Here is a 14,438-nt window from a genome sequence, read left to right on the forward strand (position 1 = left end):
TATTGTAGATATTCTCCGAGATCCTCGGCCGAGATCTCGGAGAGATCCATGTTGTGGTGATCTTCCAAGATCTTCGGTTGGGATCTTGGGTAAGGTCGGTTTGAGTCAGGTCAGAACTTTTGAGGACAATGCTATGCCGACCTGGAGTTATGCCGACATGAGATTGTTGTTCTTTCATCGCTTTTGGGGTCATATCGTCCTGAGACCATGCTAACCTAGTGGCTTTATGAACGGCGGGCGAGGCCTAGTTGACCTTAGGCTTCCCAACTTATCCTTGATGGTGGTCGTGGAGTCGAGTTCGAGCTGGTTCCTTGATCGGAAGTGGTCTCAAACCGAGTTGGCCGTTTGATTGAGCTCGCTTAGCCCCTCCGACCTGACCTTTTATTGGCTTACCCATTTTTCCTGTAACAATTACAACTGGCCAATTAAATCACTCTTAATCCACATTCTGGAATTTTTCTCCTGATGAATTGTCAAGAGCCTAGAGCTTGGCAACCTAGATTTCACAAAGGAGTTTGACCTAGATTTCACAAAGGAGTTTGCTAAAGTGTTCCCCATGAACCAGTAGAGGTCAATCCTGATATGACCTAAATACCTGGATTCCAAGGGTGAACACTTCATGAGACCACTAGAGGTCAATTCCAATATGATCTGTAATATGGATTCCAAGAAGGCCCTAATTGGTAATGGGCATTACGGCCCTCTGATGGCTATTACAGTTTTTTTTTTTTTTTTTAAATTTTTTTACTTAAAAAAAAAAAAAAAAAAAAGCCCGTAAAACCTGTATCACAGTTTTTTTTTTTTTTTTAAATTTTTTTACTTAAAAAAAAAAAAAAAAAAGAAGCCCGTAAAACCTGTATTGCCCTGTCATGACCTTTACAGGGCTAGGAACCACTTGTGTTATGAGATGTCATGCCTACTTGTTAGTAACCACTCACTCAAATTGATTCCAAGGTGTTCCATATTGGTAACCATGGTAGTAATGATATGGACTGTAATGGCCATTTTAATTAAGTAATTAATTAATTAAAAAAAAATTTTAAGAAGGAAAAAAAAAAAAAACACTATTCCAGAACTATTACAGGTCCGTTACTAACTACCGTTACGGCCGCCTTGTAACGCGTAACGGTTATGGCCATTATTGTTACCTAACGCCGGTTGAGTAATCATTTTTATATACCTTAATTGATTCATAACTGAGGATGAGACACTCTCCGTTACCTTTTCGTTGCTTGCTGCATTTCTTTCTTTTTTTTCCCGAGTCTTCTTGTATGCATGTTTGGGAAAGTGTGTTTTTTTCTTATGCTTGCTTCCCACCATTCTAATCATACATTTGTTGTAATTAACATTTTCCTATTACTAAAATTTAGGTTTCTACGGGTGAGATTGAATAGACCAACTATGGCTATAGGCGGGGTCTTTTTCTGACTGGTAACCCTGACCCACATCTAAGGGCCACTACTGGGATGATTCAATGGTCATGATCAACCTTCTAATGGTCACCATGGCAGGGTAGTTTGGTGCCCTGATTTGTATGGCTGGATTGTCCATAGGACATACGTTTGGTGATCGCACCAGGGTCCACTTGGTGGGCTGACCTAATGACTTCTCAAGGTTATTTTTCGGGCCAAATCATGGTCATTTTTATTAGTTGAATGGCTGCCCGAACAGACTGCCTTCTGCGCACCAAGTCATCCACTTGGACCTACTTATATTTATTTCAACCAATCGGTTTACATGACCATTGAAGCATCCACTTGGTGGGTAGTTAGGTGGTCCATTATATCCATTAACTTGCATTATTCTAATTTGGACTCCATGGCTTAGTGGTAGATAGACTCTATTTCACCACAGATATCATGGGATTGAGAGCTCGCAGGCCATGTGGTGTGGGTGTGGGTGCGTATGTGAATAGGAAAAAAAAATTTGTATAAAATAGATTCACAGGCTGTTCTGATGTGTATTTTACACCAAGGACCCGAAATGGGCCTTTTCACAGTACGGTGCAAGAGACCACTATTCTCTCAGCCTGATCTTGTCTAGCCCAACCTTCTTTCTTCTTTTTTTTTTCTTTTTTTTTTTCTTTTTTTTTTTTACACACGCACACACACCCCACACACTTACGCTGTGTCTACCCCAACCTAGTCCTATTTTGTGTGCTTCATTATTGGGCCTCTCATGAGCCTTGATCGCTGTCCAAAGTTGGCTATAGCTGGCCCTACAAGTATGCCCAAGCCGGTCAGTTCAAACGTGCACTTAATGGGCCGAAATGGGCCTCGATCTTTGGCAGGTCTTGGGTCCCAACCTTGGGTCACTAGCTGGGTCTGTTTTAGGAACCAAGAAGGGCCCTAGTATAGGTTAAATTAGGCTGAGATGGTCAGCTATCAACACTTCCGTTTTTCAAGCAAACAATTTCTCGATTAACACTACAAATCATGTGAAATATTTCTAATCTTAGACCATGTTTGGGCCCCCATAAAAGCTCTAAAAATCTGCCTCTGGGGCCTCCCCTTGCTGACCTAAAACAGTCCCCATTTTGGAGTTTTTTTGTGGGCATGGGTGGGCCCCACACTTTCCATTCTTGGGCAGTGAGGGCCCCACTCGCTGGCAATGAATGTTCTAAGCAAGGTGGATAACTTTATACAAATATTTGGGATGTTTCTCAAGAAAGTAATCAATTATTCTAATGGTCAGAAAAGTGGATTTTCAATCCTACGGGATTCATTGGAAAAGTGAATTTTCAATCCTTTGGGATTCATCCGATCCATCAATCCCTGGGGTAGATCAGAAGTAAAGGTGAACTTTTGATGGTTGGATTGATGATCTAATGAATGGAAGGTCTCAGATTTGTCGCTCTGTCGGTTGAATGGTCACCAATGATCATGATGGTATCAAGAATCTACCAAGTTCAGGTGCCTATGGTAAGGCTTTTTGTTCTTAGTGTGTAAAGTACTTCTACTGGCTCTGATTAGTCCAAATAAGGCAAGTTATCAAAAATAGCAAATTTCTATATATAGCAAGTTTTTGGAGAAAAAAAAATGTACCCCAAAATTTACTAAGGATATTACACTTATTATTTGTACCAACTAAAAATATTCTCAAGTACAGACAACTACTTAAATCACTTACTACTAATATAAATAATATTGGTATTTATTAAATGTTGGAGTCAAGTACATACAACTACTTAATCATTTATTTTGAATATAAATATTTTTATATTATTATTATTAATAATCATTGTTATTTGACAAGGATAACATTTTATTAAAGTAGAATATGCAAAACACAGAGATCAAGGTGGAAGAAGACCATATCGTCCCTCCTCTTAGCCTCAGACCAGTCATTAAGTACTTAAAAACAGAGGTACAGAAACATACAAATATATATACACACACACACATCTGACTGAAAGAAACTAAAACACTTGCATTTCAACATCATTGTCATTGAACACAATACGCGTAGAGACCTACAACATTCTACAGTCCATTGTAAACAATGCAGTACAGAATAAATGCCCATACAGTTAAACAAGTAAATTCAAGAACTACCTCGTAGTCTGAGAGTAAATGCCTGCAAAGACAAAAGAACCTGCCTCAGCTTTTCCACGGATTCCTGATGTATCAAGTTACCATCACTGTCAAATTTCGTGGGAGGTTGGAATTCGTATATGAAGAGTTCCGGCTTATTGATGAAATGAAGGTCAAGAAAAACTCCAATCTGCCGCAGATGGTACTGTGATCGTCCACCCCCAAAACCACCTCCTGCACTAACAATGGCAGCAGGTTTATCTGCCCATACATTCGGAGGTCTAGATGCCCAGTCAATGGCGTTCTTCAGAGGCGCTGACATTGCAAAAAAGGAAATAGGGATTAGTATAAGCTGTAGATATCACTATCAATGGCTAGATCTTTGCTAACGCCAAATGAACCCTTACCTACAGCCAACATTCAACAGGCCAGTGTGCGACATCTGAGTGGTTGAAAAGTGCAAGGACCATGCCATAGGCATGTACAGGCGTACACTGAATATGGATCACAGGCAAGTTTCTTGGAACTATCCATTTTTTCCATAAAGCAGAAGTCAACAAACTTGCCAGGTCAGCATGCATGTGGGCTGCATATAAACCTCTCAATGGGAATTGCAAAGGGTAAGTAGCAACTACAGCCAGTTGTATGGTACAACCCAGTTTTTTTATGCCTTAGAATTTCATTTCCACTTTTATTGCTGAAAATATTGAATAGTTTCAAGGGCAAACTGCTTGTATGCCTTTGAAAAAGTTTCGAGAGAAGTTTCAGGTGTTCAATTCTTATTGGAAATTTAACCTCCTAATATGCCAAGTTTCTAGATTCTCAGTTCTCATTCAACGTATAACAGAACTTACATGTCGAATTCACAGTGTCATACAATCTAGTGTAAAAGTACTCATCAAAACATTGCAAAAGGACTGTCTGAATGCTCTCCTACACGAAATAGAAAATAAGTAAGAGATACAGTGACGACCAGTAGACAGAACATCAGTTTTCAGCAGGATTTTTATTTTTATTTTCCTTTTCTTTTTCCAATAGGCTATAAAAACAAGCTTCCTTTTTTGTAGAATGATCATATAAACAATATAGTGATGACTTTGTATGGTTTTAAACAGTCACATCTTTATGTAGACATTTGTGGGCTAGACTAAATTGTGACAACTCATCCAACATATATGTGGCATGGTGCAGCCAATCTGCATCCAAATCATGAGCCCATTGGGTATAGAGAGAGCCAAAAACCCCATGAATTGGGCAATTCCAAACCAATCCCACTGAACAAATATCTGTCCATAGTCAAGGTACACCTTGGCCTGCAGAGGACTGCATGATGCATCCAGACTCTACATGGCAGATCCTGGAATCCAATAGACTTGGGGGGGGGGGGGGGGGGGGGGGGGAGTCAGATCATTTATATGGACTCTATATATACTCATAGAACCCTTCTTGGGATGTTTGTATTGTAGTACAGCACTCCAATGCCACATGGTTGTTATCGAAAAACCTGCAAAACAGATATACGAAGAAGTATGGTTAAAATCAGAGTTTTGGAGATGCCTAAATCTATCATCCTGTTGCTGGAACTAAGCCTTATACATAACCATACAGTAGGTTGACTCTCTATGGTATTTGATAGGCAGTTATGGTTGTACCGTACAGTTTGACTCCATATGGTTGTTCCTATTGGCATTTGAGAGGTAGTTCTCCTTAATGCACTTAGATAGTTCTCCTTAAAATCCATATTAATCCATGTTTCAATAATGCTCATAGAATCCATAGGATCCATCATTTGACAGTTTTCTGCTTTTCTTTTCTTCCCACTATCCAAACATGCCCTTAGATAGTTCTCCTTAACCCTAATCCTGTTAACAAATTGTTCACTCCCACAAGAAGCAGGATTTCTCCTTTTATTCCAAGAACTCCCCTGGAAGAAATGGTTCAAACAAAAATTGCTGCTCTTGAACAAGAATTATACCAAATTGCCATGACAGTTACCAGTTGGGCAATTTCAAGTCCACTTCTTGCACAAAATGAAGCAGAAAAGAAGTCTCTGGAAAACCAGCCATCCTCCATTTTGGCCTCATCATCCCCTCAACCATCATTCCTTCAAGCCTTCCCCTCCTTCACACCTACTTTCTTACCCTATGTTTCAAACATCAAGCACCAACCTCTGACCCCATTGCCAGAATTTACAAACCCATTTAAAGACCCTTTCCCACTTCTCTCCAGAGATGCCTCCAGAGTCAAACCCCCAGCTACACCTGCTATAGCATCTTCCTCTCAGCCTCCAACAACCTCTCGAGAATGGCCTCCCCGTTCTTCTCATCCCAAACCTCACAAAGCCATTCCATATACACCTCCACCTTCTAACCTAGCTGAAAATATTATTGCCTCCTCTATCCTAGATCTCACCTCCCTCCCAACGTCCACTACTGATCTTAACCCAATTACCTCTTTACCTTGTGCCGCATACATTCAATCACCCTCTCCCGCCATGGCAATCGATGCTCAAATTCCAGCCCCAGATTCTTCTTCTGACTCCACTGAAGAATACCCGAAGTTATTCATGCAGCATGGAATTGGAACCGTGCAAGATCCGTCTTATGATGAATCTGAAACAGACAATCCTCTGCGAGGCAGAAGGATACCCACCAGAGTCAATTATGCTGAAATAAATACAATTGATGATATTCCTCCCTCACAATGGCAAACTCATTCTTTTTAAATGTACTCATGGTGCACCACTGAAATGCATACACCTAATGCCACTGCCGCCTGTACAATTCAGAAGTTTGTTGATCGCCTTGCCGGCCACCTATGTGAATGGTGGAATAACCTTGGGGAATACAGGCAGCTCCAGGCTCTCCAGTCCCCGACTTTTGAAGCATTCATGGGACTTACCTACAATGAGTTCATTGGTTCCATTCAAACTTACCAAGAAACAGCCCGAGAAGAATTCCTTAAGGCCGAGCTGTGTTCTTTCAACCAAAAAGACATCAAGAAGCACTACGATACCATGTCATGGAGATTTTATATCCTTGATAGTATTGACAATGTTAATCTAAAGCAAAATTATCTGAATTCTCTCCCCGAACCTCTAGGCAATGAAACCCAGAAACTGTTAACCCTCGAAGGCCACGACCTACAGTAGATCTCCTTTGGCCTTATTCATCATTTCAGCATTCAAGCCATTGAGAAGCTGTGCAACCAGCACAAATTCATGCAGAATGTCGAACAACTTGGCAAATGACTTGGTTCGGCATGTGATAGGCTTGATCTCTCCATCTAATGTCGGGATCCAAAGGACTGCGATTGCTCTTACAAGACGAAGCATCATTCCAAGAAGGTGCCACAGCCTCACCGGGATAAACCAAAACATTTCCCGACCTGAAAAATGTGCCTCGATAAAACATGATGTTTCTTCCGAAAAAAGAAATTCAAAAGAAACACTTCAGATAGGTGTTATTTATGTGCCCAGAAAGGGCACTTCTCCAAGACATGCCCCAAATGCATAAAGCAGTGCAGCATAGCCCTTCTTCAAAAGACAGCTACTCTAGCATATAAAAAATTTTCTGATCTTGAATCTATATTCTCGCTTGATGAAGAGTACCATTGATGCAGGATATGAAATTCAAATATGATGTGCAAGATTTTCAGGCTTAGATCACGTTAGTTCAGAAATAATTACAAAAAATTCTTTATCCCACACAAAAGTTCAAGTATTCAATCAATGGGAATCTATGCAAGCCCAGGCCTACACAAGCTAGGGCTGGATCAATTAAAATTATAGACAAAACAGTAATCAAAGGAGGGTAAATTCATCCACACACGCACAGAAATAATTTCTCAATCCAAAGGATTCACAGATTTCAATTCGGGGAACCCTAAGATTGAAGAAAGGGCATAAAATTGGAGATTTGAGTAATTTAGGGTTAGGGTTAGGGATTTGGGGTGAAAGATGGGTCAAAAAGAGATGAGAGGGAACCTGTGATCAGCCCACACATGTGAACAGTAAACAGGCCTGACGCACGTGTGTGGATGGCGGCCCGCACGTATGTGGGGCCTACGAATCTGGAATCGGCCAGCTAAGGCTTGGTCGGCCAAGGATGGGTCACCTTCCTTCCAAATTTCAGGTTAAACGGATGATCGATTTAAACACGGTGCTCCGCCGAAGTTTCAGCCCTCCTACAGAGCCAGATTATGGAAATCTGCTGTAAGGGAAAGATTAGCTACAAGCGTGGGTGGATTTGATGAGGGGATAGCTGTAGGAGATAAGGAATATGGAGGGTAGGAGATGGGAGCGATTTGGGATGGGTGTGGCTTCACACCATGGTAGTTAGCCCTTCGAAGAAGGGAGGGTTTCGCACTCAATTAGGTTTCCACAATTCAGAGAATTAGAAAAGCAGGAAAACACATAATTTTATTAATCATCTTCAATGAGAAAAAAGACTACAATGGGTGTTATTTATAATAAAATCGTATACCCCAAAACTCGTGCCATGTGCGCAACCTAATACTTGAAGACGAAGTAATAAAAAATAACAACTAATCAAAGTAATCTAAATCGTCCATGATATTCCTAATAACAATAATAAGCAAAACTTAAAGTAGTAGATTAATTAGAATAGTGGGCCACGATCATGAGAACCCATGGTGGGATTCACATGACTATCGGATCCACTTCAACGAACCAAAACGTAATCTTCTAACTAATAGGTCCTCCCTGGACGTCGTCATCGATCTAGATCAATGGTAGGGCCCTCCTCCTCCTTGCATACGTGCATGAGGGGGATGGGGGTCGTGCATGTGCATGAGATGTCCCCATCAATTCTTCCCGGCTGCGAAGGTTTCGCCACTGAAGAAACAAAACTCCTGAACCGCTCCGAGATGTCAGGATCAAATCTCTAAAGCTCATCCTCAGCGAGACACGTACTATCTGAAGTTGGGCGTGACTTCCACTTGATCAAAAACTTTTGAAATCCGTCGTACGACATCGATACTATCTGATGGTCCAGAATATCCTCTGTCTTCCTCTTTGGGTATGGGAAGGGTAAGTATGGGAGGTAGAGGCTGAGAAGATGGGTCCGGTGGGGGGCATGGATCAAGGGAAAGGTCTGAGGAATCAGGATGGTTAGGTAAAAGGCCGGACAACGTATCAATGGTCCCCTGAAACGCAACTAGATCCTCCACATTGAATGTGGAACTAATTCCCATGGAAGGTGAAAGATCTACCACATACTCATTGAGACTGTTTCGTTTTATAATTTTAAATGGTCCAGCGCTACGCGTGTGTAATTTACGAACGACTCCCTGAGGGTACTGCTCTGGCCTGATGCGAACCATCACAGAGTCCCCTATATTGAATCATTGAATCGTTTATGTTAGTCTGCAGAAATTTCATAATGTTCATTACTAGTAATAATCTTTCGTCTGATTTCTTAATGCAATGAGTGAATATGATGGGCAAAAGACTCTGCAGACTCTGATAGCCTATGGGACAGTAACATAGGGATAAGATCAATAGGTTTCCTAGGTTTATAACCAGTAACGACTTCAAAAGGACTTAAACCTATAGACCTATCGACAGAACTATTAAATGGAAACTCGGCTATAGGTAGTATGGTGTCCCGCGTCCTGGTGTGCTGTGTATCCCCCATAGGGGGTAACTCATCCGGTAGATCATCAGGAAAGACATCACAAAACTCCTCCACTACCGGAATGGCTTTAGTGGGTAACTCTACACTAGCCTCTAGTGCACTCTTTCTAGCCACAAGGTCGTACATGTTGTACCACTCAAAATAGTGGTCCATGTCCGCCAACCAATCTAGAAAAGCTTTAGGGTCCAAGTGGCCACCAAATGTGGAGGCATCTACTTTAACTCTTTCAAAAAGTTATGCATCGGGGTTATAGTGGTCTTAATGTCCCTCACGGGGTGGGTGCACAGGTATGTGCCCATAACCGATTCCTTAGCCACCTCCATTCATTAGTCTATCCTCCTGACCACCTGCTTAAAATTGGACATCTTCCCCAATGATGGGGTTTGCCCTGGCGGAGGTCTCTAGTTGAGTAATGTGCACATCAAACTGCTCAAAGCGTTGGTCCATACATTGTTCCAAGCGCTTACCCAAAAACTCAAACTACTGGGTCAGCTTGTTCATTGACTCTTGCAATTGCTACATATTTAGTGTAGGGTGCAAGCCAAAACCACAACCTGTATGTGTAGGCATACAACTACTAACTCAACTTAAGGACCTTCTAATACGATTATATGTGCCTAGGTGAGACTAAATGTTCCTATAGGACTATATGGGGGAAACGACACAATACTACTCAATTTCCAGCAACCTATCTGCCCAAAGAATCTGTCAACAGAAAATCCAGTAAAAAAATTTGCGGATTTTCTGATAGCAGAAAATTCAGCAGCTTATATCAGAAATTATGGACCTCTAAACAGCTTTATATGATGATACTTAATGCATAATGGACACAAATAAAGTAAACCCTAAACATGCAATGCATTCCCCTAAAAAATAAAAAAAATAAAAAAAACAAAAAAAAACCTTGTGCTCTGATACCAAATTTGATGCAAGACATGAAATTCAAATATGATGTGCAAGAATTTCAGGCTTAGATCACGTTAGTTCAGAAACAATTACACAAAATTCCATATCCCACACAAAAGTTCAAGCATTCAATCAAGGGGAATCTATGTAGGCCCAAGCATACATAAGCTAGGGCTGGATCAATCAAAATTATAGACCAAAGAGTAATCAGAAGAGGGTAAATTTATCCACACATGCACAGAAATAATTCCCCAATCCAAGTGATTCACAGATTTCAATTCGGGGAACCCTAAGGTTGAAGAAAGGGCTTAAAATTGGGGATTTGAGTAATTTAGGGTTGGGGTTAGGGATTTGGGGTGAAAGAGTGGTGAAAAAGAGATGAGACGGAACCTGTAATCAGCCCACACGTGTGGACAGCAAACAGGCTTGATGCACGTGCGTGAATGGCGGCCCGCACGTGGGTGGGGCCCATAAATCTGGAATCAACTAGCTAGGGCCTGGTCGGCCAAGGATGGGCCACCTTCCCTCCAAATTTCAGGCCAAACGAATGATCGGTTTGAACACGGTGCTCCGTCGAAGTTTCAACCCTCCTACAGGGTCAGATTCTGAAAATCTACTATAGGGAAAAGATTAGCCACAAACGTGGGTTGATTTGATGAGGGGATGGCTATAAGAGATAAGAAATATGGAGGGTAGGAGATGTGGGCGATTTGGGATGGGTGTGGCTTCACACCACGGTAGTTAGCCCTTCTAAGAAGGGAGGGTTTCGCATCCAATTAGGTTTTAACAACTCAGAGAATTAGATAAGCAGAAAAATACGAAATTTTATTAATCATCTTCAATGAGAAAAAAGACTATAAGGGATGCCTATTTATAATAAAATCGTATACCGCAAAACTCGCGTCATGTGGGCAACCTATTACTTGAAGACGAAGTAATAAAAAATAACAACTAATCAAAGCAATCTAAACCATCCATGATATTCCTAATAACAATAATAAGTAAAATCCAAAGTAATAGATTAATTAAAATAGTGGGTCACGATCATGAGAACCAATGGTGGGATTCACATGACTATTGTGTCCGCTCCAACGAACCAAAACGCAGTCCTATAACTAGGAGGTCCTCCCTGAACGTCGTCATCGATTCAGATCGGTGATGAGGCCCTCCTCCTCCTTGCGTATGTGCGTAAGGGGGGGGGGGGGGGGCTTGCGTGCCTGCGAGATGTCCCCATCAACCATCCAGAGTCTATTTTGGCTATCCGGCATAGTCATCACAACTCTGATGATGACTCTAATGCGTAATTTGAAACTCATGGAATTAACGGCATTTTCTCCATTCCTGGAGGCCCTTTAACTTCTCTCCAGCCAATCCCCATGGTTCAGGTCCGACTCCTGACAAAACCATATGCACATCTCATACTTGTTATAGTGAGACAAGTGCCTCACCCTCCATCCTCAACCTTGATATCCTTCCATCCTCCTTTTGGAAACCACACACCTAAGCATTCCGAGCAGCAAATGGAAAAATTTTCCATACCAACCTCATCAGCCAACCAATCACCCTTAAACTCTTCCCTCCCCTCTGCATCCGCCACCACTTTCTCGGCTCTCACTTATCTAGCAAAGACCTCATCATTGGGTTTGACATCTGCCCTGAACTTTGGGCTAGTGAATGTTCATGGTGAGCCCCACTAGATGAATGGCCAGGATCACACACAAATGTTTCAGGTCATTACACGTGCCATAAATCACCTCTTCAATCCATAATTCAAAAAGCTGCTGACCCGTCCAAAATCGGCTGAAACAACTCAACTCGAAACTTGGCCAAATGAAGTCAAGTTGGTGAGATTTCGAGCCAACTCGACTCGGTGAGATTTCGAGCCAAGTCTCTTGAAGTTTTGGGAAGACTCACCAAGTCAACTCGCCCACTTGGCTGAGTCGTGGAGACTCAAACCAAGTCACTTGCTGAGTCGACACTATTTGAAATGATAAAAAGATGAATGGGGTGGGTGGGAATCAAACTAACAACCTCATACAAAGAGATACTTAACCAGTAGATCAACTAATGATTTGATTAAAATATTCGTCAAACTATTTTATATATCTACATGTATACCTAATACTTTTAATTATAGAGATGCTCGAGCTCTCTACGAGCACCAACTAACAATATGATGATAATATTCCAATTTTATATTACATGTAAAGTCCAACTATTTTATATATCGACATGCATACCTAATATTTATAATTATAGAGAAATGCTCGAGTGATCTAAGAACACTACAAGTTATAATGCTCCTGGTTGCATTAGTTCACTTGGATAGTCAAGTCCATCAATCCAAACTGTCTATTAAGTCGAACACGTTTTATTGGCAACTGCAAAAATCATACTGATTGGATGATCCAATCCATCACTGATTTTTCCTTATGTTTGTGGCCATCCATTTTCCAAGCATGTATGGATTGGTTAGCATGGCCTAACAAAAGTAGCTCTTTAGAATCGTGGCAAATATATGGTAAACCCCAACAAATAGATCGATGAAATAGGAGGTTTGACCTATTTCTTGTATAAATTATATTGACCATCCATATTAAAGGGTAATGATCACAACATTATGATTGTCATATAGGTGTAATATTCACATGGTAGCACATGATATCTATGTTGGACGTAATGAATGTTCTAGACAAATCAACTGGATTGTCAAAGTGTCCCAATGCAACTATAGGAGCACTATAACTTGTGGTGCTCTGATAGCTTTGGAGCATTTCTCTTTATTATAATAGTTTATTAAATATCGAGTCGAGACCGGTCAAATCTTTGAGTCGACCCAACACGGCAGAACATCAAGGTGAGTTGACTCGAATTTTCAGGTTTTCGAGCTATGCTTCTATCTATTCCCAATTTGCCTTAGCATTTCTCTTGCGATTTTCAGCTAATTATCAGAATACTATAAACATTGAAAATAAAATCCAGCTACTAAAATGACAAGCGTTACCGGTAACAGAATAATTGTATTCTGGAGAGGCGAAGAGAATGCTGTCGGCCTCAAGAATCTTGCGCCGGAAGGCTTCGACAACCGGAGGATAAGTGCCATTGACCTCAAGATCGGTGTTGAGTAAAGGGAGGGGCTCAATGTCAACGTAGTCAATCTGCATACCTTTGATGGAGTCTCTTGAGAGCTGGATAGCTGCGAGTAAAAGAAGAAGAAGAAAGAGGAGGTTTTGCATCCCCTCCGGCGCTCTGGATCAGGAATTGACAGGTGGTAGGTGGAACAAGGGATTCGGGCCATCCATCAAGGGACCCGAATCGTCTACAACAAATGTTTTATGCAGATATGTAAATCCACTCAGGTGAGAACCATTATTGTAACCGTACATACAAACGATCAGCCTGATTTTTTTTTTATAAAAAAAAAAAAAAAAAAAGGCTCTGATGGGCCACACCAGTGGTACCAATGTAAAGCTGATACTAAAACCTCGTAAGTTCAGACCCGCCTATTACTTGGATCAGAATGATAGTTGGATTTTCACTTTATCCTGATGACTTGCGCCTGATTAATGGGTTGGATGAAAGATTACACACCATGGTGGCCCCACACACAATCCTATGGTTGGTGTTTCATCCCATTGTTCCCTGTGGTGTGGCCCACCTGAGTTGTGTATCTCGCCGATTTTTCGCTCTATGCCGTAGATCCAGTACAAAACCTGATGTACGGAGTAGATTTTACACATACAACTCGGTGGATCCCACAAGCTTGGGTGGAGGACGAGTCCAAGGGAATGGTGGATGGAATTTTCCATAGGATCGGATGGGATTTCAACTACGGACAGGAGCCAGTGATGGACGGATGGCAAAAGAGATTGACGAGAACAATACCGGAGCGGAGAAGGCCACGATTGCAGGAACTTTTGCGGAGCGAGCCGCAGAGGGCGGCCACTTTGATGATGACGGGTTTAGCTGCTGCCGCAATGCTTCCCTCCATCGCACGCTCCTCCGGATGCGTCTGACTCTGTATGAGATTTTAAAGGCGCCCCGAGAGATGGGGTCGGATTAGATCCAGCAGCTGCATTATAAGTTGATACAGCCATTTCATTTTCGGATGTGTAAAGTATCCTATCCGTTCAAAATGTGGGACGTTCCATGTAGATGACCTGGTATAAGAACGGGGCCTATCGACTCATTTGATGGACCACAACAGGTGTTTATTGATATTGACGTTGTGTTATGCTCTATGTACAGAGCGACCTAATCTTTTATGCAGGTAATCATCACGATGTGGCCCAACTTTTGTACAGGTAGGATAATCTAAGAATCCGATAATTTGTGAGGGAAA

The 14,438-nt window shown here is 41.6% G+C and overlaps 1 protein-coding gene across 1 annotated transcript; it reads right to left on the minus strand.

The window, feature by feature from the left end:
- Nucleotides 1-3,412: 3,412 nt before the first annotated feature.
- Nucleotides 3,413-14,189, minus strand: LOC131251252 (NADPH:quinone oxidoreductase). Its single transcript, XM_058251869.1, has 3 exons — nt 13,982-14,189; nt 13,101-13,292; nt 3,413-3,848 (listed from the first exon to the last, which is right to left on the minus strand). The coding sequence occupies exons 1-3, from the start codon at nt 14,085-14,087 to the stop codon at nt 3,544-3,546; spliced, it is 603 nt and encodes a 200-aa protein (XP_058107852.1). The 5' UTR covers nt 14,088-14,189; the 3' UTR covers nt 3,413-3,543.
- Nucleotides 14,190-14,438: the final 249 nt, after the last annotated feature.

This window comes from Magnolia sinica, chromosome 7 (assembly GCF_029962835.1).
Source record: "Magnolia sinica isolate HGM2019 chromosome 7, MsV1, whole genome shotgun sequence".
Classification (NCBI taxonomy): domain Eukaryota; kingdom Viridiplantae; phylum Streptophyta; class Magnoliopsida; order Magnoliales; family Magnoliaceae; genus Magnolia; species Magnolia sinica.

Bases quoted from the DNA above. Each gene is read 5' to 3' on its own strand.
- LOC131251252 (XM_058251869.1), bottom strand. From the start codon at position 14,087: ATGGAGGGAAGCATTGCGGCAGCAGCTAAACCCGTCATCATCAAAGTG. The intron at 13,293-13,981 runs GTATTGTTCTCG...TTTTACTCGCAG, and splicing joins TCGTGGCCTTCTCCGCTCCG to CTATCCAGCTCTCAAGAGAC. The intron at 3,849-13,100 runs GTAACGCTTGTC...TTGCAATGTCAG, and splicing joins ATACAATTATTCTGTTACCG to CGCCTCTGAAGAACGCCATT.